Source organism: Micromys minutus (genome assembly GCF_963924665.1).
Source record: "Micromys minutus genome assembly, chromosome: 17".
NCBI lineage: Eukaryota > Metazoa > Chordata > Mammalia > Rodentia > Muridae > Micromys > Micromys minutus.
In genome coordinates, this window is record NC_137952.1 from 45,590,975 (window position 1) to 45,616,571 (window position 25,597).

At 40.1% G+C, this 25,597-nt stretch overlaps 1 protein-coding gene across 4 annotated transcripts in view; it reads right to left on the reverse strand.

The window, feature by feature from the left end:
- The window catches only part of TASP1 (taspase 1), a gene marked incomplete at its 5' end in the record, with an annotated part of 179,767 nt that overhangs the window by 73,928 nt on the left and 80,242 nt on the right, over window positions 1-25,597 (reverse strand). For 2 of the 4 annotated variants that reach the window (XR_013975383.1, XM_080931146.1), the window contains 2 exons: window positions 13,706-13,771; window positions 19,274-19,393. Coding sequence is in view for 3 of the 4 variants with exons in the window: in XM_080931146.1 (XP_080787272.1) it covers window positions 13,706-13,771; window positions 19,274-19,393 (186 nt within the window). Of the gene's footprint in view, window positions 1-13,692; window positions 13,772-19,273; window positions 19,394-25,597 lie in introns of all 4 variants that reach the window. The other 2 variants (XM_080931145.1, XM_080931144.1) reach the window with 1 other exon arrangement.

Here is a 25,597-nt window from a genome sequence, read left to right on the forward strand (position 1 = left end):
AGAAACCCTGACTAAGACACAGGGTCTCTTTACAATATCTTGGGTATTCTGAAACTCACTCTGTAGACTAGGCTGGACATGAACTCAGAGAAATCCCCCTTCCTCTGACTCCCAAGTGCTAATATTAAAAGTATGCATGACGACAGCTCACTATGTAATTAGTGTCAATTGCCAACGTGACTGAGAAGAGTACCTCTATAAAGAATTTAAAACAAGTTGGCCTGAGAACATGTCTGTCGGGGATCATCTTGATCATATTAATTGATCACCATTCTCTGTGTGGGGGCCCTAGCCAGTACAAGAGTGGGGACAGTGAACTAAGTGCTGGACCCATGTTTGCATCTATTTCTTCTCTTCACCTAAGTGTGGATATAATTAGTTGCTTCAAGTTCCTGCCTTAAATTTCCCTACAATAATGAAACTGTCTTAACCTAAAACTGTCAGCCAGATAAAATGTTTTCTCTCCTAAGTTGCTCTAATCAGGATATTTTATCATAGAAACAAGAAATAAAACTAGGAACTAACTTGGGATTTACTCAGCTTATGGGTTTAGCCGGGACTACCTCAAAAAATAATCTCTAAGAATACTGCCAGACATGGGGATTACTTGTTCATGTATTCAAATAATTGTGCTTGCATTCACATTTCTAGGGTTAAAAAAAAAGTTTCAGATTCTCAGAGAGACACTGATTACAGAGAGAGAGAGAGAGAGGTGGGCGGGGGAGAGACAGGACTATCCCCACAGATGGCCTTCAGACTATTGACATTTCTAGTCTGGTGTGATACTCTTATTTATTCTTTATAAATGTAATGTCAGTCTCAGAACTCAACCCTTAAGAGTCTTAGCGGCTTTCATTTTGTAGTTCTGAAGAACTCTGAACCTTAGAGCTCCTGCATACTTGCTACAGATGCCACAAGACATGAATCCTGGAGGCTTCATGGGGAGAAAACAAGGATGAAGTATCTTCTCAATCAGTTGAATTCGAACTTCTAGCTCTTCTACAAAGGTGCTAGCAATAAGAGTGAACTATCATACAGATGTAGCTAGGGTGCCATTGAACTTCCATCTCCTCAACAGCCCCCTTGAGAAACCACCATGAGAAATAAGAAAATGGCAACTGTGCACACCATAGACAGTACTTAAGAAGCTAAGGTAAGATGATCACTACTCTGCCTGGGCAACATGCTGAGATCCTATCTCAAAAACCAAACCAAACAAACTCAAATTCAGTAACTTTATTTCATATGTTTTATTTACATATGCTGTTTCTATTAGAAAGAGGTGAAATATAGATCAAATATCTGCCTTTATATTATAATAAATGAAATAATCACTCAAATGACACATCATTCAAATATTAGTGGTTAGTTATGGCTAATACCAAAAAAGATGATTGGAGTTAAGGAAACCTGCTGACAGAACAACATTGCATTACATCTTCTTATTAGCAAAATTACAATGTTACAGAATAGAAATATTTTTATTGATCTTCAACATAATCCTACAAATGACAGCTGAGTGGGAAACAGAGCCTCGAAGACCTGGGAACCCTGCCCCAGAGCCCAGAAGCAAAGCAGAACGTAAACAATATGAGAAAGGCCAGACCCCGTCTCATCTGCTCAGCTTCAGTGAACAGAGATGTAAACAACCCTTGTGGTGGCAGGGTCTTCATCTACTGGATTTGATTCTTCAAAACAAAAACATCCATTTTCCATAGCCAGTTCTCTGTTAGCATAAAATAATGGCTAATGCATAGCCTTGTTAAGAACAAACCTATATGAAAAGTCCATTTTTAAACTGTCTAAATGTATAGCCTATGATATAATTTAAAGATTTTTAACCTAATAATGAAGTTTTTTTTTCCCCTTCTTACATTCCTCTCAACCTTCAAGTAAAGAGTATTTTTACTCTCTGGGTACTTAGGGAATATTTCACTATCCAAACTTCAGGTTTCTCACCTGATAATGGAAAGATATTAAAAGGTCAAACATGTGACAGCTGCACATCCCTAACAGATGATTATTCTCAGGATCTTTACTAGTGATCACAAAAATTATGACAACTCTCAGTTGTATGGGGTTATGTGTGTTTAATCTGCACCCTGTTCTTCTTTCCTAATAAAATCCTGCTTTTGTTTTGCTTTCTATTTCCCTCACCCACAATAGTGTACACAACCCACAAACATGCCCTCTGTCCATCATTAATTCTTGGTACTACTATACCCCTTGGCCAGTGATTGGTTCATAAGCAGAGCAGTAAGCAATCAACAAAATATGAAAAGAAATCTGTTGGTGATCTTGAACAAAAATATTAACCATTTCTCAAAAAAAAAAAAAAAAAACAACTATGGATGTGCAAGGTAGCACATAACTGTGGTTCCAAGGTTGAGAATTAGAGGTCAGCCAGAGCCATCGCAGAAGAAAAAAGAAAAAGGAAAAAAAAGCTTTCTCTGGTAATGTAGAACTCTGATATAATCCAAAGACAGAAGGAAAAAGTAACAAGTATAAGAAGGAAGAGTAGGCACTTGCACTCAGCAGGGAGATTGGGACTCATCTACTTGCAGCTGGTACACCTCTGAATTACTTACAGGAGATCTCTCCATGAGGAAGGATGTCCCAGCACCAGTGAATGCCTTTTCCAATCCACTCCTTACACTGGGATTTAAACTCAAATCTCACTGCAAATCTATCTTTGCTCCAACATAATGTTCCTCCTAAATATGCATATTCTTCTGTTCAAAGAAGGCACATGCTGAGCTGAGTAAAGACCACTGGGGTTTGTGACTAAAGTCTCCAACTCCACAGTAACGAGGTATGCTTCTAGTAGACAGTGCTTGCTTCAGATATTTTAATCAATATAAACCAATACCTATATACCAATAAATGTACTCCAGCAGATATGAACAAATTCTGAAAGTACAACCTTTTGGTCATGGCTGAATCACACTGTAACTTACTAACGAGAACCATGACGCATATTCATTTAAAAGGTAATAAAAATGAAAGCACAGTCTTGACATTCTCATTTATATGTCCACGGTTTTTCTCCAATTCATTGGTGAAATTAAATTTCATTCAATTAACAGCAATCATGCACGGAGCTTGTTTATATGAAAGACATTTGAATTATGACTGTGTCCTTCTGACTCATCTCTAAGCAACTCTTAGAACAAGGCGTTTGTTTTATCCGGTTTCATTTACAAGAGCCTTGCTAATGTACAAGGCTGGGTGTGTTCTACAAGACTTGATAAACATAAATATATTACTACTTCAGCACAATCATCCTTTTGCAGTTTTATGGTCCTCTGGCTCAGATGGTAACTTGTTAAAGTAATCATTTAATGTTCCCACAGATACCCAGTAGGAACATCCTTTTATTTATCACCATCAAACACAATGAGGAAACAGAAAGGCAGGTGGTATATGGAGATTGTAGATCAGGCACAGATGGGAGGACTCACTCTTCCCACTGATATGTCACCGGTATCTCCTGAGAGCTTGGGAAACGAGAAAAATGTGCAGCAATCATCCCAGACTTGCTAGATAATGTTCTGTATTTTAAATAAGACCTCCAGGTGACTCATACACATGTAAATTTGAGAGAGAGAGAATAATAAAATTAAAACTAATAACTGAGAAAATGTTAGTTATAGAATTAAGATTACTACCCTTGGACAAGTTCGAGGACTCAACAGCTAACAATGCTTACAACACATGCCGGGCAACTGGAGTTGGATCCCCGCAGCCCATGGTGGGAAGAGCATACACATCATATATGTGTATCATATGATAATAATGAATAAAAGAAGGCCAGAGAGATGGCTTAGAGGGTTAGAGGCACCTGCCACCAAGACTTACAAGGTGAGTTTGTTCCCCAGGCCCCACAAAGTGTGGGAGAAGCATCTCTTTCTTATAAGTTATCTTCACAAACAAGCTGTAACGTGTGCCCACCTCAAAAAGAAGAGTGAAAACAATAAATTCCCCGCCCAGTGCTGTACCCCCTGCAGTGCCAGCATTAAGAGGTGATGCAGAAAGATGATGTAGCACACTCTGCTCAAACAAGAAGATAAAAAACAAAACTATGGCGCCACCCCAAAGAGCCTAGACAGAGAAAACCCAGACCTGGAAGTCCATATATAAAGCATCTGAAAACTGAAGCCTAGAGTGTCCTTAGACAGCAATTTCTCATCATGGCTTGCCAACATCCAACATACTAGGTACCTGAGAAACTGATGAGCTGCACTATGTATAACATTCACAGCTACAAATTACCAATTTACAGAACTCAAGGTCAACATAGAGTGCTTCACAGTCATCTGATCTGGCAAGAGCACAAAGTACAGAGAAATCGGAAGTAACATGCTGGAAATATTTGATTTATGCTAAACACCAGTGTGGAATGCAAACGTGGTCAGCCAAGCCCTACTCCTGGCCAATCAATTCGCTTATTAGCTTACATAGAACTGTCCAACATATACTATTCAACTAAATTTAATATTTAAAAACTCTTAAGATTTTTCTGTGTATTTTAAGTACAGTTTAAGCAGATTTCCTGAACTAAAAAGATCTTCCATCCAACACAGTACCAAAAGTGGCCGTGTGCTATAAACAGCACTGGCTGTACTGAGTGAAGTTCCATCTCTAACAAGGACCTTCTACACACAGACCAAGAAGGCTGAGCCACCACGTCCACCAGTCCAGTAAGGGCCACGACGCAGCGTGTCAGAAAGAAATTGTTTTTCTGCTCCTTTTGATGGGTTATGCTTTCAAGTCAGGAAATTAGAAACAGGTGTGCCAGAGGGCACACACATCCTCCCTCCACACTGAAAAACACGCGTTTTCAATTTTCAAACATGAAAGGGACTCCTGTTGAATGAAAGAAGAAATGAAACCCCAGCTCTGTTTCTGCTAACCATATGAAGAGCTCAGAGGCCTTTGACAAGCGGCTCACGGAGCCCTCTCCAAACGACAGCAGGTAGTACTTGACAATAGGAAGGAAGAAGCCTTCTTTCAAGTAGGACAATCAAAGGGAGAAGGACACTCGGGATCACAGCCTCCGAACTCTAACCATCACTTCATCTCACTCCTGTGTTCTCACCAGTTCTTTACCTCATGCTTCAAAATTACAAGTCTGCTCTTTCACAAAACAACAGCAAAGCAAAACAGCAAAGCAATACAAACTAGCTAGAAAGAAACATAAAAGAAAAAATAAACATCAGAAAACATCTTGGGGCCACTGTAATCCAGACCACAGTCTCAGAGAAAGATTTGCTTGTGAGGTCCTGAGTTTTCCTGGAGCTCAAGGTAACACTGCGTTGTGTGAATGCAGTGTGCAGCCAAAGTAAAAGGCAACGACTCAGATGGGAATGGGGGAAGGACAAACCACACTAGCATCAGCAACCACAGCTACAACCCAAGTTTCCAGGTACTCAAAAGAGGCCTGCAAGTAATGTACTTTCCATATAAATGAACCCATCATGAAGCCGGGCACAGTGGAGAACTCTATAATCCCAGCACTTGTGAGGCAGAGGCAGGAGAATCTCTGTGCAGCTGAGGACAGCCTTGTGTAGAGAGGGAGCTCCCAGACACCAAAGGCTGGAGATGAGAAATGCTGTAAGAAAATGAAAATAAAATAGAGCAAATAAAAAAACAACTATGAGAGGCCTCAAGTCTAACAATTCCTTGAATTGCAAAGTTGCTGAGGTAGATAAAGAGCAAGAAATATTAAATCCCCAGTTGACCTGCACAAAACATTTTGAGGATAGCTGGAATTTATTCCCAAAAGTGCCTGTGACACACAGGAGACAAAATAGAAAGAATAAAGAAGGCCAGCCACTAAAAAGAAAGGTGTAGCAGGGGTTCCTGCCTGCCCTTCTCCCCGGAAGAGCTGTAGTGGCACTGGAGGACACCGAAGCACCTGCCCACTGCTGGATCCTGCTGTAGGTCTACTTGGGCAGTCCTGACAATGATCCCAAGTGGGCAGAGGGGGGCAGGGATGGTAGAGAAACCAGGAAAAGGTGGCAAACTCCTAGGAAGAGACTCCAGTCAGTAGTTCAATTGAAAGTATGCAATATTTTCAGTGCATGCAGTTTTAAAACCCCATCCACCTTTGTCCTTACCAGGGTAAATCATAGCCACAACTCTCCAGACCTCAGGTTTCTAGGACTGCCGTAAAAGCAAAGAACCCAGACAATCAGAGAGCACTGGGCTCCAAAACAGAAACAGGTAATAGTTCCTTCTCCCCCAAACTCCTCAGAAACAGATAGGTCTCCTTGAACCTTCCCCACTCATCCTGTTATTCCACCCCCAACTCCAGCACTCCCAGAAAATCTGCCAGCCAAGCCTTCAGGAGAAGCCAACAAGCCAGCAAAGCAGGTAAGCTAGCCTCAGATCTTCACCCTCCTTCCTTCTTCAGATCTATCCCCAGGTCTCATCGCAGCTCTGAACCAGACTATCTGCTGTGTCCTCTCCTCGCCCTCCATTCCCATTTCCAAGGAACTAAGCCAATACTTGGAGAACACTCAGCTTCTCTCCATCCTGTGAACCTCCTCAACCCTGCTTTCTAGTCTGTCCCCACTCCCAAGGACCCAATACCTAGAAACACATTCTACACAGAACACCAGTGATCATACTGATCAACAACTCAGAAGCATCCCTTATCAGACAACACAAAGCTACCATACCCTGGAACCAGAGAAGGTAACAGAAACCAAGGAATAAAACAACCCAATAAAGAGCCGACATCGGCACCATGAATTACAATTGTCCCAAACCCAGATGCCTGTATACACATAAGAACACAGTCAGTAACAGCCAGGACAATATGTCTACTACAGCCCAGCAACTCACCACAGTAACTCTGAGAAGTGCACTATGACTGAAACTCAAGACAAGACTGTAAAATAGCCTTTGAGTATGACAGAGGTCCTTGTGCTGACTACATTTATGTCACATGACACAAACTGGAGTCATGCAAAAGGGGGAAACTCAATTGAGAAAATGTCTCCATAAGGTCAGGCTATGGGCCAGGGTGTAGAGCATTTTCTTAATTGGTGACTGATGAGGGAGGACCCAGCCCACCGTGAGTGGTGCCACCCCTGAGGTTAATGGTCCCGGGGTCTATAAGAAGCAAGTGGACAAAACCACATAAGCAAACCGGTAAGCAGCGCCTAACCACAGCCTCTGTATTGTCTCCTTCATCCAGATTCCTGTCCTGTTTGAGTTCCTGCCCTTGCTAACCTTCATGATGAACCGTGCTGTGGAAGTATAAACCAAATAAGCCCTTGCCTCCCCAACTTGCTTTTTGGTTATGGTGTTTCATTGCAGCAATAGAAACCCTAAGACAACACTTAAAAGAGTAAACAAATAAATCCCTTAAACAAATCTACATAAACACAAATAGTGGGAAAAGTGAATAAAACTGAAATAAGGGAAACAACTATAATGAGGTAAATCTAACCAAATAAGTAAAAATCGTGTATGATAAAAACATTAAAACATTAAGAAAGAAATTGAAGAAGATATCTCAAAATACATCTCCCATGCTCATGGATCAGTAGGGTGAAAATACAGAAAAAATGGCTTCCTACAATTGAATTGAAACTCAATTCAATCACCATCAAAATTCCAATTCAATTCTTCACGGATTTTGTGTAGGAAGAGGAAGTCAGCACAGACTGCGTAATGTGTAAGAGTCACCCAGGTGGTACTGGTTTTGAAGGCATGAGGGGGGTCATAAAGAGCAGCTGGAGCTCAGCACTGTGAGAGGTCAATAGGGGCCATTAGTGAAGGTGCAGCCCCATTGAAGGCCCAGGACTGAAGGAGTACTGCAGAGAAGCTGAGACTTGGCACCATAGAGAAAACCTATGAAAGGTACTGGTGAAAGTGCAGCCCAGCTGCAGCTTACGACCTCATCGTTTTGGAGATGCCAGTACCACAGGATGACCACCAAGAGCAGCAGCAGCAAAAGCTGTGTTCGGAAGCTGTGCAGAAGTCTGGATTGCCTTGGAGACCCTGAGACTTTAGAGATACCAAAGCTGTGGGATACCTGCTGAGGAAAGCCGGTAACAGGAAATGAAGCAGCCCGAGAGGAAAAAAAAAAAAGAGTGTGTGGCAGTCAACAAAGCTGAAAGGAGTTAGAGATCTGAAGAGCATTCTGACATCAGACAGGGAGATGCAGAGTTTGGGGTTTGACAAGCTAGGTTTTGGTCTTGCGTTAGTATGTGATCTGGTTTTTTTGTTTGTTTTTTTTTTTTTTTTTCCATTTTAATATTATAGGCGATTACAGTTAAGACACTGCATGAATCTCAGGAGAGACTTTGAACTTTGGACTTTTAAATATTGATGAGACTGATAGACTATGGGGATTTTTGAAATAAGCCTATGGAGACCAGGGAGTAGAGCATGGTGGTGGGAATAGTTATGGCCCCTACAAACTCATGTGTGTAAATGCCAGGCCCATAGGGAATGGCACTATTAGGAGATATGGACTTACCGGAATAGATGTAGGCTTTTTAGAGGAAGTGGTTCACTACTGAGGTAGACTTGGAGAGAGATTAATTAGATTGATAGATAGATAGATAGATAGATAGATAGATAGATAGATAGATAGATAGATAGATAGATCTCAAAGGTACATATATCTCAAAAGTATATACATACACACACACACACACACACACACACACACACACAATTTCAAGGGCATCTTTGGAGGTTCCTTGTTTTGTAATATCATGTCAGAGCTTTTTTTTTTCCTTTTTTTTTAAATATCATTTTTATTTGTATTTTCTTTCGATCAGTTTTTACCCTACAGGTTCTTTGCACATAATTATGACTTCTGGTTTATTGTTTTTATGGATTTCTGAATGTATAAACAAGTGGGTCTCTGTGTCTGTATGTTTCCCGGACTTTTCTCTTTCTGTTTGCTTGGTTTGTCATATTCTCATGTTGGTTCTTTGCACGTACAGGTGTGTGTGTGTGTGTGTGTGTGTGTGTGTGTGTATTAAGTTAACTACCAAAATAAAGCATATATATGCTATATTAGATAGATAGATAGATAGATAGATAGATAGATAGATAGATAGATAGATAGATATCTGTTAGAAGTCTGTTTTTTTCTATGAAATACAATCTGGATAGCAGGGAGGACTGGTAGAGCAAGGAGAACTAAGATCAGGACATACTGTGTAAGGAAAAGAGTCTGTTTTCAATAGAAGGGGAAAAGCAGGAGGAGGAGAGGAAAGGAGAGAAGAGAGAAGAGGACTGACAAAGACCAACCTTAAGGTCACCCAGGGCATAAGCTCAATCTCCAGCTTCCGACCTCGTTCTCCTTCACGCCCGCCGTCTCTTTTCCTCAGCCTGAGAGCAACACACGTGTATCTTATGCTCTGCATCCCGTCTGTTACTAAAACCGTGTGTGCAAATCCACATTCAGCAGATAATCAAGTCCTACTTTAAATTCAGTGCCTTTTAGAAAGAGTAGGCAAGAGGCAGAGCCGCGCGCACATCTCCTCCTTTACCTGTTTGCTTCCCAGGAGCTCAAGAGACGAACACACCCACAGCCCCCTTTCTCATAAGCCTGCCTTCCTACTTCAAAATGTTACAAGTTATTTTCCTTTTAAAAGAGAACAATAAAACTTAATAATTTATCAATTCTGAAATATGCCTGTTTTGTATTTTAAAAACCCTGAGTAGACATGAGAACTCACATCTGTAATCTTTACTACTAACGAGTGAAGGCAAATCAAAGTTTCAGGCTAGTTTTGGCTACCTGAAGCTAAGTCTCAAAAACAAGGTGAGTGGGAAATGAAAGGAATGTTCTAGATCACAAGGTATGCTATCCTCTCATGGTATCCAAGATGCTCTATAAGCTGTTGCTGCTCCTTAGTACAAGATGACCTCACTTGTCACCCATTACACACTATGTAAAAACTGGATGTGTTCATTTGTTTGCGTTCTACACTGTGTTCGAAGGATTGGTGTGATACAGGACTGAAATTTAAAATGACTGTAAATGTAAGGCACAGACTGGGGAGTAAATTTATTACCAGTGAAGCAAACATATCATTGAAGAAACATACCCAGTTCCTTATTTTTCTATAAAGAAACAGCTCTTATCATTCTTCAATTGGTACTATTTTTGTTTCCAGTAATAGTATTAAATAACAGAGTATTTCACAAAAGAGGTGACAGTCAATAGAACATAAACAGTAAATTCAGACGTGCACTGGGGACCTCCTCTATGTGGACTAACTCTACAACTCCCGGTAATGACCAGTTATTCCCACTGTGTTATTAACAACCAGCAATTACAACTCCAAATCTGGACAAGAACCAAGGTGACTGTTCTGCTCCCTGCCTCGTGTTGTACAGTCCTATGAATCTAGAACATTTGTCAGCGTTAGCAAGCAAGAGTAGTTCCTGTCACATACACACCCACCCAATGATGAGAACAAGATGCTGGAGTGTATTCCTCAGGCTAATGACCAAATTGCCTGTCTGGCTTTAGGAGAGCCCTATCCAGACCATAACTAACTATCTTTTCTCTACTTTTCAATTATCACCTTCCAAGATATATAAACCCAAAATACTGGCCAGGTCCCTGGATTCTCTACAATAGCCCAAGGCATAAGTCTCTTTTATCCTGGACAAACAATTGCAAAATTCTGTGTCCCCCTTTCCTAGGACTTGGAACTCCAACCCTGTTGTGTGTTTCCATCATCAGCCTCATCCCAACAGCCCCAGGAAAAACTAAGAAGGAAGCAAACACACTACAGGAAGGAGGAGCAGGAACTTTCTCCTGTCATCCTCCAGTTCCGACATTTAATCTTTTAACTTGCCGCATATCCACATACAGCTGTGTCTATAGACCATGATCAGGAAACAAACGGTGCCAGAGACACAAAGTGGGGAGATGAGCAAAGGAAGCTGGTAAAGACCTGAATGGCACAATGCTAGCTTTACCCACCACTGCATTCTACTTAGCAAGATCAAAATCATGAAGTATGTGCATATTCTAACTTCTATACCACAAACTTTAGCCAGAGATTGGTTGGTGAGTAGCTAATTGAAAAAGGAATGAATCTCTTCCACAAAGTGACAGTTAGACAGGCTCCCAAGACAGTTCCAAATACCCAGAAATAAAGATAATACCAAAGCAATGAACTAATGCAGAGAAGACAACATTAGCTAAAACCAAAGCTAGCATAATACATGATGTTGAGAGTAATGTGGGAAAATAAAAATGCAGCCATGTTCCGGACTTCAGCACATTCACATAAGTGTCTAAAGATGGGACTACATACATTAGCTAATTTTGATACTGTACACCAAAATTTTTATGTGCCACAAAGACTAAGTTGAAAATTAATGCATTATTATATTTTATTTTTCCATTTAAAATAAAAGACAAAAAAAAATTTTGTAATTATATTGGGATGTTTTTGATTATTAATTTGTTTATGAGCTTTGTCGAATAGCCTAGTAACTTACAAAGATGTTTTCTTTCTAATACAAAGGAAAGAGGTAGGTTAGATGGAAGCTGCAAATGGAGGGTCAGAAAAAAACAAGTCTGAAATAACAAAGTTCAATAAAATTGGTAAGAAGCAACAAATATTAGGATAGTGCCAATAGTTAATATCTAAAAGAAGAGACCAGAGAAGGCAAGAAAACAGCTAGAAAGGTCAGGTAAAGACACTATGACTAAGTCTGCCAATCTCAGTCTGATCCCTGATCCCTATAGTGGATGAGAGAAGTCACTTCTGTGGTTGTCCTCTGACCTTGACACATGCAGTGTGACCCCCATACATTCAATAAGATTAATGCAATTTTGTAACACCTTTAAAGAAGGAAACTATTGGAGAAAAGTGGTCATAGGATGGGCACAAAAATTATATGCATAAAACGCAAAGTGGAATACCCAGTATGAAACAAAAAGGATATATGTAGAGTTTCAAAGAAAACCCAGAGTAGATACAGATGTAGAAATTAATAGACCTAGAAAATAAGCTCAAATCATGAAGACAGCAAAGACGCCAAATCACGAAGAAAAGGCGTATAGAGAAATGAAGAGATCCCAACCCAGGACTGTTTTAAGAGGAAGAAAATCCTATGGTGATGGCTGAGATGAAGCCGGTTAGAAGAAAAGAAGGCAAACAGCCGAGACAGCACCACACTCTATGCTATGTGTGCTATGCCTGTCTGCACTCTACACGTGCTGCACAGAAAATATCCAAGAGAGTCACACTTTCTGTTTTGAAGAACTGAGTTTGTTAACTATGCAGCAGACATAAAAGAGAGATAAAAACTAAAAATGAAAAATGAAGAGGAAAAAAAGAACAAGAATTAGAAGAGGAGGAAGAGGAGGAAAAGGAAGAAGGAGGAGGAAGAGGAAGAAAAGGAAGAAGGAAGGGGGAGCAGCAGCAGCAGAGAGGGAGACGCCAGATCAAGCACTTGAGCATCCCACAGAATGGAAACCATGACAGCTGCACTGGCGGGTATCCACTGGAGCATGTGTGGGTAGAGAAGGTCTCAGGCACAGAAGCTCCTGGGTGCCCCTCCTGGGTCTTCAATAATAAACTGTAGTGGGATCTTCTGTTTTGAGAAGGTACTTGGGAATTATTCACCTCCCAGCTGTGTTCAAACACACAAGGTTTTTATTTTTGCTCTATTTACCCTTTTGTATCTTCAAGAACACAATATCTTTTGGGCTGTTCTACCATTCTCCATTTCATTTCGCACAGGCCTAGGGGACCATCCCATCCCAGGTAAAGGGATCTTGGAGGACATTCTAAGGTAAACACACTTGGGTCTGAAGTGGGGGAAAGTGCAGCCTATCCTAGAGGAACAGCATGTCAGTGAGTTCAAACAGTTTATGATGATTTACTAATACATTATACACTACAGTAGACTGCAGTATGAGAAGCAGGAAGCATAGACAAGCTACTGTCCTAGACAACAAAAACCAATGTGGTCAGATGTTGAAGAAGCAAAGGGAGAAAAGCAAGATACATCTATGCTGCATGCATGTGAGAAGCCTGGGTGGAGACATGGGAAGGAGTGAGCCAGCACTGGCCTTCCTACCACTGGCATCACCACATAAGAGAAAGGGATTTGAATAAATGTGGTACCAGTATTATAAAATTCCGGAGACAGACTATTTACTCTCCCCACTAAATTATTCTACTCCTATTTCCCATCCTATAGCACACAGAAACACATGAGCACACACGTGTGTGCTCAAACACAGACATACGTACCACTCCACACATGCTCATTCTATTTCAACCATTACTACATGAAAAACTTTCCATAGAAAAGGGGTTCTACAGTTTCTTAAAAGGACAGTTTGAGGAAATGTTATAGGGTATAGTCTGAAGCACCATGTGAGTTTTATGTCCATATCTTACTCATGAAATTACATGATAATTCTAGAAATGCCTCACTACTGTGACATCACTTGTTATGAATATAACTATGGGTCATTAGATAATAAAATACAATCAGCTGTAGCTAATATCAGAGTTGCACTGATAAAGTTGGTAAAGCATTTATAAGAAGAAACTAAACAACCTTTAAAACCTCGCAATAAATCAATGCATTCATAAATGTTTCCCCCCAAATACTGATTTTAATCATTAAGTGATTAACAGAGCTGTACTCATGAAAAATGGCCATGAAATCTGCAAATACCTGAGGTACTCACAGCTGTGGAGTAGGGGTTATGAGCTCCAGTATTTTCAGCCCAGCAGCCACATCCATAAAGAGCAGCCTAGGAAAACAGAAAATAGATACATATACTTCCTAAATATTATATGTAATTACCAGTTTTCAACACAAGAAAAAGTCATATCCCATCTTATAAAAAATAGTTTATTAACAACATACAAAATAGACAACAAAACAAAATGCAAACTGTCATAGTGAAACCTATTACACTATATGCTAATTAAAATAAAATATAAGATAGATTGAAAACAAAGGGAAGACTGAAGAACCACACATGAGTTGTTTTCTTGTGCATGCACAGAGTGGGGGAGAGGGAGAGAGAGAACATAAAGTAAAAAAAAATAGCATATAATAGCATAAGTTACATAAAAACTATGCAAGAAATAGTTTAAAACTCTCAAGGATGTATCATCTATTTCTAAATATGAAATAATGCATTACTGTTAACCAGACACTCTCTCTCCCATGCCAATGACACCAGAACTATTCTTCCAACCTAACTGTATCCTGTACTAATCTCTCTGTCCCCTTCATTCTATTCTCCCCAGTAGCAAGCAACATTTAATAAATCAATATATACCTGAGTCAAACCATATTATGCCTCATAACTATATAGAAACAACATATGTCATTCAAAAAACTAATAGGGCTGAAGAGCATCAGGGGATTAAGCACTTGCCCTGCAAGCAAAAGGACCAGAATTTGGATCCCAAATCTACATGAAAAGTCAGGCAGGCATGGCAGTCACCTGCAATCCTGGAACTTGATAGTCAGACACATAATCCCAAAGGCAAGCTGGTTAGCCTGACAAGCCAGAATCAGGGCGCAGGGATTACAGGGTTCCGACCGATATCAGTTCCCACATTACTATGCTCATTTTATAGAAAGCAATAGTTCTGAGACAGTTGCATAATTATATATATAATATTTTTACTATATAGCACCTTTAATACAATTTGACTACCAAAACTGGTAGAGAGCTTTTAAACATTTTTTAAAGGCTTTCTTGAAATGGCTGCCTTTTACTCAGAGTTGAGTAATAGAGGCACAAAGTCTGTATTAATGCTGCATTATTTGCTTTTTGTTTTGTTTTTTTACATTAGATTGTTTTAATTTTTTTTCTCTCTTACAACTTTATTTAAAAAAGAGGAATACAAATACAGATTCTTAAAGGCATTTTGGCATAACACTATATGAATATTTTTGTCAGTACTTAATTCTCTTAGAAAGATAGCATGCATTGAGATCCCACTAGTTACCACAAGCATAAAGTACATGTAGGACAAAATGTAACAGCTGCATTATCTGTTACTGTTCCATTCTAAATAATTTCAGATGGTTAAGAAGGAAGAGAGCTTTAGTCTGCGGTACTAAAGTAAATAATATAGCACTGTCATTGGGACACAAAACCTGCTTGCAGACAGCTGATCACCCAGGGGCATTCTCACTCCTAAGCCCACAGGTAGACTCCAGAGAATCAAATAACCCTATTTTAAAAAAGGGTACAGAGCTAAACAAAGAATTCTCAAGTAAGGAATATCGAGTGGCTGAGAAGCACCTAAAGAAATGCTCAACATCCCTGGTCATCAGGGAAATGCAAATCAAAACAACCCTGAGATTCTACCTCACACCAGTCAGAATGGCTCAGATCAAAAACTCAGGTGACAGCAGATGCTGGCAAGGATGTAGAAAAAGAGGAACACTCCTCCACTGTTGGTGGAATTGCAAGCTGGTACAACCACTCTGGAAATCAGTCTGGAGGTTCCTCAGAAAACTGGACATACTACTACCTGAGGACCCAGCTATACCACTCCTGGGCATATACCCAAAAGTAGCTCCAACATCTAACAAGGACACATGCTCAACCATGTTCATAGCAGCCTTATTTATAATAGCCAGAAGCTGGAAAGAACCCAGATGTCCTTCAACAGAGGAATGGATACAGAAAATATGGTACATTTACACAATGGAGTACTATTCAGCTATTAAAAACAATGACTTCATGAAATTCTTAGGCAAATGGATGGAACTAGAAGCTATCATCCTAATTGAGGTAACCCAGTCACAAAAGAACACACATGGTATGCACTCACTGATAAGCAGATACTAGCCCAAAAAAGTAGGAATACCCAAAAAACAATTCACAGACCTTATGAAGCTCAAAAAGAAGGAAGACCAAAAGGTGGGTGCTTCAGTCCTTCTTAGAAGGGAGAACAAAATACTTACAGGAGGAAATACTGGGACAAAGAGTGGAGTAGGGACTGAAGGAAAGATCATTCAGAGACTGCCTCACTTGGGGATCCATCCCATATGTGGCCACCAAACCCAGTCACTATTGCTGATGCCAAGAAGTGCTTACTGACAGGAGCCTGACATGGATATCGCCTCAGAGGCTCTGCCAGAGCCATACTGATATAGATGAGGATTCTTGCAGCTAACCATCGGACTGGGCATGGGGACCTCAATGGAGGAGGCTAAAGACAGGACTGAAGAAGCTGAAAGAGTTTGCAACCCCCTGGGAAGTACAACATCAACGAACCAAGGAATGCCAAGGCAATGAGGTGGGAATGGGAGCATCTTCATGGAAGCAAAGGAAGGGAGGAGGGGGGATTGGAGAGGGAGGAAAGGGGATTACATTTGAAATGTAAATACATAGAATGTCCAATAAAAAATTTAATAAAAAATAAAGAGAGTAAATAATAGAATAGAAATTTTCTTAAAGAAAAAAAAAAATAAAAGGAGGAGCAATATTGTGTACCCTTTCTTAGGACAGCATCTTCTCTGGCTTTCTGAAAGGTGCCTGCACTTATTTTTTTTTTAAACTAAGGTTTTAGATGATCAGGACAGGACATGGGAAAGTGTCCGGAATTCTCAGTGAAGGACAGTAGTTTCTTCCACTGAGGTCTCACTCTCTCTTGTATTTTGGTGGACTCAGCTGTGCTTTAGGAGAACTTGTTGAATGGCTTCTCTTTATTATGAACTCCATGTACTGAATCAATCCTAAAGGTTTTCTGTTTTTACACTGACCCATAAGTGCTACGAGGAAAACAAAGCATGTTTTTAACATAATGTTTTCAAAAGTAAGAAAAGATGTCCTACTCTGTGTCATACTGGTTGTTGCTTTTATTTTGGGAAGAGTTATTGTTTTAGGATTTTTTTTTCCCAGACAGAATCTCCTATAACGCAGCCTGGTCTCAAACTTAGAATGCAGCTGAACGTGAACCCTGAACTGCTGATCTTGCTGTGTCTGCCTCCCAGTACTGGGGAAAGTAAGTGCCCTCTACCACACCCAGAGGATGCAGCAGTGACACCTGGGTAAGTGCCCTCTGCCACACCCAGAGGATGCAGCAGTGACACCTGGGGATGGCAACTGTGGCCACATGAATATGGGAGATCTCATTGTGACAGTCTCTAAATTCTTAATCAAAGAAGATAGTTAGAGGAAAGCTTTTGTGTTTAGGTAAAAAGACAAACAGAATAGCCACTGTGAACCATTAAGGGCTTTAGAAGGGAATTAAGTTTTTTCCCAAGAGTAGAGTCAGGACTATAGATGGAAGCTGCACCATTAAATGACAAACTATGCCATTTTGAAAGACTCGATAGGTTAAGACATCCTATAGAAACTAGTGAGTTCTCACTTCTCCACTGCTGGTGGGGTTGTAAACTGATACAACCACTCTGGAAATCAGTCTGGCTGTTCCTCAAAAAAATGGACATAGTACTACCTGAAAACCCAGTTATTCCACTTCTGGGCATTTACCCCAGAGACGCTCCAACACACAACAAAGATACATGCACCACAATGTTCATTGCAGCTCTATTTATAATAGCCAGAAGCTGGAAAGAACCCAGATGTCCTTCAGTAGATGAATGGATACAAAACTGTGGTATATTTACACAATGGAGTACTACTCAGCTATCAGAAACAATGACTTAACCAAATTCTTAAGAAAATGGATGCATCTAGAGAATATCATCCTGAGTGAGATAACCCAGTCACAAAAGAACAGACATAATATGCAGTCACTGATAATGGGATACTAACCCCAGAAAGCTCTGAACACCCCAGAAACAACTCACAGACTGTGTGAAGTTCAACAAAAAATATATATATATATATTTTAATTAAAATAGAACTGTATTACATCCCCCTTTCCTTCCTACAGCCCCTCCCAGTTTCTCTCCTATCCCCTCAAATTAATAACCTCTTTTCCTATATTATTGCTACATATATACATATGTGTATGTATATGTACCCACAAATACTTAATTACAACCTTAAAAAATGTATTCATATACTTTTATGCAAAAATGCTTAAAAATTTGTACATTTATCTTTGTTTTTTAAAATAAGGTTTTTCAATAAGACAAAAAAATAAAAAATAAAAATAATTCCAAGGACAAAAGCAAAAAAAAAAAAAAAAAAAAACCCTGACTAAGAAGACTCTAAACTTGACAAATAGACAGTTCCTTAATGTGGGAAAATGTGACTGAAAGAGGGATTTATAGTGAGGAAAAAGTACTATGTACCTGGGAAATGCTCCCCATAAACTGTCTACATGAAAGCGAAAAGGAACAGAAGATCAATCAGTCACCCCACTAGTATACAACTGTAAGAGACCTGTCCACATCGAGGGCTGACTGGGGAATGTCACTGGGAGCTTTGCAAAGACGTGCCCCACAGCTCACTCTGCTCCAAGCAATCACTTAAAACCATGACCAAAGCAACAGTGACATTGACTGTTCTTCAAATGTGAGAGAGAAAAAACTAGTCAGTTTCATTTCAGATGTTGGGAAAGATCCAGATGCTGCGTTTTAAATAAAGTCTTTACCTCTTTAAAAGACTACAGGAAAATGTTCTGATTCACAAATAGTTACTAAGGTCATAAGAAATGTACAAGATCAGGTCATAGACCCAGTTATTATATCAAAGTTATTATTAGGTTTCATTTTCAATGCAGCAGATTGAAGGTGGGAAGGGCATATTGAAAAAAAGCTCTGCAAGAGAACTAAAAATAAGCAAGCATCACATCAATTAGAGCCTCTTCATCACTAGGGGAATGACTGGACATCTTAACTACTCTGTGAAATGGCTAAAGTCAGAGGAGAACACAGAATGCCAAAATGTCACTGTGACTTGAATAAAGGGAAAGATAACTCTTACTCTAAAACCATGTTCAAGCGTAAAAAGCAATGGGCAGGGAGCACTTGCTCCTACAGAGTGGTATTTACCAAGAAAGATGGAAATCAATACACATTTATTGAACGTCTACTACAAACACAGGCCAGTGAACCCAGGCTGCCGGGAAGTGGGGGGGGGGGGGGGGGGGGGGAGAGGCACAAATTACTAGTATAAAAATTAGCAAGAGCGCTGTCACCAGGAGATGGTGCTTTAAAGAAATAAAATTGATCTATATAAAGAAAATGTTCAAGAACAAGAATTTCCCCCCAAGGGAAAAAGTGTCCCTAGTAGTTTAAAAGTCATGCTTAGAAAAGACCTAATTTTGTTTTTAAAAGGAGTTTTAAGAAACCCACGAATCCTTACCTGCCCAACTCTCCCAGGATGTTTCAAGGCCAAGCCTCCACTGGAAACAGCAGCAGCAACATTCCCTTCGTGATCGACCACCACAGCGCCCACTGTGTCCAAAGTGCCCGAGTCATTTTCCTATGGAACAAAGGAATATGAATGTTCACCAGGCCTGGTGTGAAACACCCAGACACGATCACACAGTGGTCAGTGTTCACCAGACCTGTTGTGAGGCATCGGACACGATCACAAAGAGGGCACAGTATTCAGTAGGCCTGTTGTAATTATAACTCAAAAATATCTGAACTACTCCTTAAGTGCGAGATTTATAACTCATTTCTTTATTGTTTTGATTTTTTTTCTCTTAATGTCAATAGTTAAAGGACTGGGAATTTGTGTGTGAAAAGAACTGTAATCTAAGTGAGCCAATAAATGCGACCAATCATGTTTTCAAACATGATTCCATGCAGACTTCCAAGAGTAAGGAACCCATTCAGAAGAGGAGCACAGCATTCACCATCCTGGAATACAAGACACTGTTACCTTCTCATCAATCCCTTGTTTAAGAGAAACTCTGTGACAGTCTCTTTTCTGCTGTCATTAATATGCATGGCAACTGGTGACAGAAAGCTGTGTCACTAACTAGAAGGAATCTTTGTGTCTCTGTGCCTTCTCCCCAGTCCCACATACTGGAGGATTTTAAAGCATAAGTGAATGTCTCCTACCACAAGGGTTTTCTGGACATCCATGCCACAAAGACAGACTTTTGGATAGAACAGAAATGAAAGGAAGCAGGGGAAAGAATCTGTTACCATACATTAAAAAGGAAAGTTTGTGTAAATTGTTAGGTCAGGAGCAGTCTTGATGAGGGCAAGGTTTCCAAACTGTATGCCAAACTCCTGGCATGAATGAAAGAACCCAGCAGAATCACAGGTTCACAAAGGTAGCTAGCTACCACACCACTTAGCTAGGTACTCAGAATACTGAGCAAAACTTATGTGGATTGAGGGATCCTAAGAGGAAAAGAAATGCATAAAGGTATTGACTTTGGCAGAAACACAGTATTGACTTTGGCAGAAAAGGTTCATGGGGATGAAGTAATTACATTTCTTAATCTCACATGTAGCCACACTTGAAGGAAGGGGAGCCAGTGGAGTTAGACTATCATTCCAGAAGGCTACAGTTCTGTTCACAGGCAGGAGCATAACTTTCAGGGACAGTGTCAGGCTCAAGTCCCTGTACCTGGCATCGACTTATGCTTTGAGTATATCTACACTCCCTGTGTGCATACCAAGCCTGATGGTGATTAATTACGGCTTGTGCCACCCTAGTGTCTGAACAAGTCTTTCTCCTTTTCTTCAGAACTGGCTTCATGTGCCATTAAAGGCTGCCACTGATTTAACAGGAATGGCATTGCTCCTCGACAGAATGTATTTTCTTTGCTGGGTAAGACTGAGAATCAAAGTATAGAAATGCACCAAAATGCACTTGAAAAACAAAGTCTGATAACAATCCATGGGGTTATTATCAGCCCCAACCTGAAAAGGGAACTTTTTTAAGGTAAATGTGTTGAGTATTATAAATCACTTTAAGATTTTCATCTTAGTAACTTCAGTTACAAAAGGGTAAATTTCAAGTTTTGTCTTCTCAAGCTTTAATTCACAAACAAATCAAAGAGAATCTGTTTACGTGAAAATTACTTGTTTTTCTTTGTTTTAAATAAACTGCAGTGCTGATCTGGCCTAAGCATCCTACATGACAGATTGTACAGGGAAGCATGGCACAAACAGAATGTCACACAGTTTGAGCTGCAGCAACTGTCCTGCATTTCAGCTGGGATCCTATAAACGAGAAACTCTTCTACCTAACCCAAACACTATAAAAACGTCTAAAAACAAGTGTCCGTATAGCTGGGCTATGCAGATGGATTTACTGTAATGTGGTTTTAAAAATAAAAAAAGCCGAAAAGAGGATTCTGTTCTAAATTAAGCTCTATATTCCTAGGAGTCTACAACACCTGCAAAAATCAGAACTACTTCATAAATACTTCAAAACCATTCCACAGACTTCATATACTACAAGGCAAACTTTAAGATAATGAAGTAATATTTAAGGACTTTTATGAAGTGTAGATAAACTGAATTAAAGACAAATATTGGTATATTTGGCATAATAATCTCACAGAGCTCATTTGTATGGGAATGAACTCTTTGGTTAAAGCACACAATCACTGTTACTATACCAACTTACCATTACACTCTTACACCCCATAAATATTTAAAAATATACAGGCCACAGATACGCATGTACCTATTGTCCCTAACTGAAGCAGGCTATTTATGTAAGTTTTCTGATAAAACTGTGACTAAAAAACAACTATGTACACTATAGTAGCTTTTTGGTTGTTTTTTTTTTTCTTTTCTTTTCTTTTTAAGAATAAAAACATACATATAAATTGGTCAGGAAGCATACCAGTATTATGGAAAAGATTGAAATCAACTTTCTAATAGTGATTTTATTTTTCTGTGCTCTAAGATGGAGACAGCTTTCATACCGTTATTATGAGAATGAATGGAAGTGATATCTGTGAACTACTTTAAAGGTCATAAATCTCTTGGGGGTTCAAAACAAAAAGGTTTGCACCAGAAAATCCTACCTCTAGCCAGGTTCTCTAACGCTGAAGCATCTAAAAGGTGCCACTCACCTATCACTTGTCTCGTTGCCATTAAAACTGTCTTTCATTTATACAAAGTTCCTTAATGATCAACCTCCTAGGTGTAAGAATAAGTCTTAAACCCAAAGAAGTTAAACAAGAAGGCCTAACTTAGGATGATTCAATCCCGCTTAGAAGTGGAAACAAAATAGTCATGGGAGGCAGAGGGACCTGGGTGGGAGAAGAGAGGGCAAGGTGAATGGGGGCGAGGGGTGGAAATCAGGCGTGGGGAGAGGCAGGGGAGGAGAACCAATAGCCATATGCAGCTGCCAGCGGTGGAGGAATTCTCTCGGAACTCCCAGAGACCCAGGATGAAGGAGGCACCCAGGAGTCAATGTACATGACCTTAGCTGAAATGCCCAACAGAGACCATCTCCAGCAGACAGACGGGACCCCCCAGGGGAGGGATGGGAACACCAGTCCACCTACAAAACTTGACCCAAAATTAGACCTGTCTGAAAGAAATGTAAGGACAAACATGAAGCAGAGACTGAAGAAATGGCTGACCAGTGACTGGCCCATTTTGAGACCCATCCCATGGGCAGGTACCAATCCTTCACACTATTAATGATGCTATGTTGTGATTGCAGATAGGAGCCTAGCATAGCTGCCCTCTGAGAGGCTCTACACAGCAGCTGACTGAGACAGACCCACAGCTAAACACTGGATGGAGGCCAGTGACCCATATGGAAGAGTTAGGGATAAGACTGAAGGCCCTCAAGCAGGCGGCAACCCCACAAGAAGACCAACAGTATCAATAAACCTGGACCACTGGGAGCTCCCAGAACCAAAGAGCACACACAGGCTGGTCTGAGAACCCTGCATATTTAGCAGAGGCTTCGGTGGAAAAGGATGAACTTAATCCTGCAAAGGCTTGATGCACCAGGGTAGGAGAATACACAGGGAGGGTGTCTGCCCTCTCAGTGTTCAAAGGGAGCGGAGATGGGAGAAAGAACTTTGTGAGGGGGACTGGGACGGGGGACAGTATTTCGAATGTAATTAACAAAAAAATAAATAAATCTTAAGTATATGAATGTATCTGGGACTTGGTATGTCATGGAATTATCCTAACAGTAAAGATCACGGTGATAGTCAATCAAGGCAACAATTAGAATATATTAAATCCTCCCAATGATTGATTACACCTAAGAGCACCATCAAAGCTAGTAAGATTCCTCTTTCAGAAAGAGGAGTCTCTGTGCCCTACAAGACAATTCAGCAATGCTATCTTAAGGACTCCTTATTTTATTAGATTTCTTATATGCATGAGCATTTTGTCCACACACATGTATGTTACCATGTGTGCTAGTTCTCAGATTTCAGAAGGCACTGGATACCTTGGAATTGAAGTTATACATGGTTTAAGTTACATGAGAGTTCTGGGAACCAAACTTGGGTTCTTTGAAAGAAAAAAAAAATGCCCTCACCTGCTGAGCTCTCATCAGCATTAGCTGCACCTGTGAGTATCTGGAGGAAAAATAGAAAGACGGCTCTGGCCACAGGAGACCAAAGTCTCATTCAATATTTGTTTCCAGCAAATCAATGCCTTATAATATATAAAAGGTATTTATTTCCTAAATTTTTCAACAAATGTTGCAATTTTTCAACGGAAAACAGATTATGTATGCTTTTAAGAGGATTTCTTATTACATGGATTATAATGGTAATTATAAATTAACACCACATAAAAGATCCACAATAGTACACTGAGAATTACCAACTCTCCAAGTGCACAGAAGGCTGTTTCCAAAAAGGCAGACCCTGTACAACATCGTTCTGGGATTGGAAAATAAGAACAGGTAAGATGCTACTCACTAACTGATGACAGCTGTTAGGAGAGGGCGAAGTCAGTTCTCTAGAGATGCGGTCCTGGGAGGTCTGTCATGCTTCAATGGATGGCCCTACACACATGCACATAAGGACAGTACAAACTGGACTCAGTGGGTTATAGATAGACAGATGGATGGACAGACAAAACAGACACACAGAGACATTAGGTTGAGGAGACAGATACAAAAAGTTATGTGCAGGACTAAAGGCTGGAGTGACTATGATCAAAAAAAATGTTTTATGTATGCATAAAATTATCAAAAAATAAACAATGTGTTAAAAAGAAAAAGGGAGCTCTATTTAAAATTTTATATATGTATGTATATGTTTTAGGAAGCATAGACAGTTGTACATCCTTATGACATCCTTGAAAGGTTTCTGTGCTAGTTATGCTATAGATTCCCTCCTTAAGACATTCATTTAACCCTTCATGTTCCAGCGTGCTCACTGTAACCCTTCATACTGCTACATTCTATCTGTCCTTTCTTGAAAGCCCTCAATCCCATGGCCCTTTACTAGCCTTTCTAAGCTCCATGGGAATTCCAAACAGAGCACGTGTATCTGAAGAGTCAAAGCTACCATCCACAAATGAGAAAAAGATACAAGATCTGTCTTTCTGGGTCTGGGCTACCTCACTGAGAATATGATATCCATCTATTTACCTGGGACTTTCATATTTTCACTTTTCTCAACAGCTAAATAATATGCCCCATTGTGTCAGTGTATAGCATTTTCACTCTCCATCCATCAGTTGATAGATATCTATATTGCTTCTATTCCCTGGTTATTCTGAATAGAACAGTAATGAACATGAATGAACAGATGGGGCACGAATGGTCTCCCTAATAGACACTATAGGCTAACAAATAAAAAGCCTACAACCAGGAAGGGGTTAGCACTTTTGAAACTGTTAAAACTATTCTGAAATGGGAGGAAAGGTCTTTGGTCCAGTGAAGGCTTGTTTTCCCAGTGTAGGGGAATGAGAAGGTGCTGAGGTGGGAGAGGGTGGTTGGGAGAGGGAACACCTTCATGGAGGCAATGGGAGGAGGAGGGGTATGGGATTAAGGGAAAGGAATAACATCTGAAATGTAAATGTAGAGAATACCCCCCACAAAAAAAGAAGAAACTGCCCCACAGACCACCAACACTGTAGGCTATTGCCAATGCTATTTCAAACTGTATTGCTGAAGACACTACATACATGAGTCATAGAATATGGAGAAATCAGCCTGGCCCTGACGTCAAAACCCATCATAGCTTTCATAGTGCTGCATGATGTTGGCGACACTGTTGGAGAAGAAAGGTAAGCATCAATCTTAACAAGCTGTGAACCCTGCAAGCAGCAATACTAACTGGCCTGAAGACAGTGGCAGCGATGCCATGAGAGTAACCAACCACCTTCTCACTGAATTTAAGGTCTGCTCCACACGTTGAACCCACGCCTGGTACAATTATCAGAGCTGAGATTACAGGGTTGGACTGGTCACAGGCCCAAAAAGAGAGCCTACCATTGTTATTTTGCTAAATGAACACTATGTTAACTGACTCCTAATTGCTTATCTTTATATCCATAGATTAGTAAATCTTATTATAAACTTCTATTTGTAGTACATGATCAACACAGACATCCATGACTGACCAAGATGCAGAAAATGAGAGATATGAAATGCTCAGAACTAAATGAAACATATATAACAATCCTCCAACCAAGACTTAGGGGTCACTTCCTAAGAGGGAGTAGAAAGACTAAGAGCCAGAGGTAGTGGATTACTAAAAAAAAAACAATAGTGTTTTCTGAA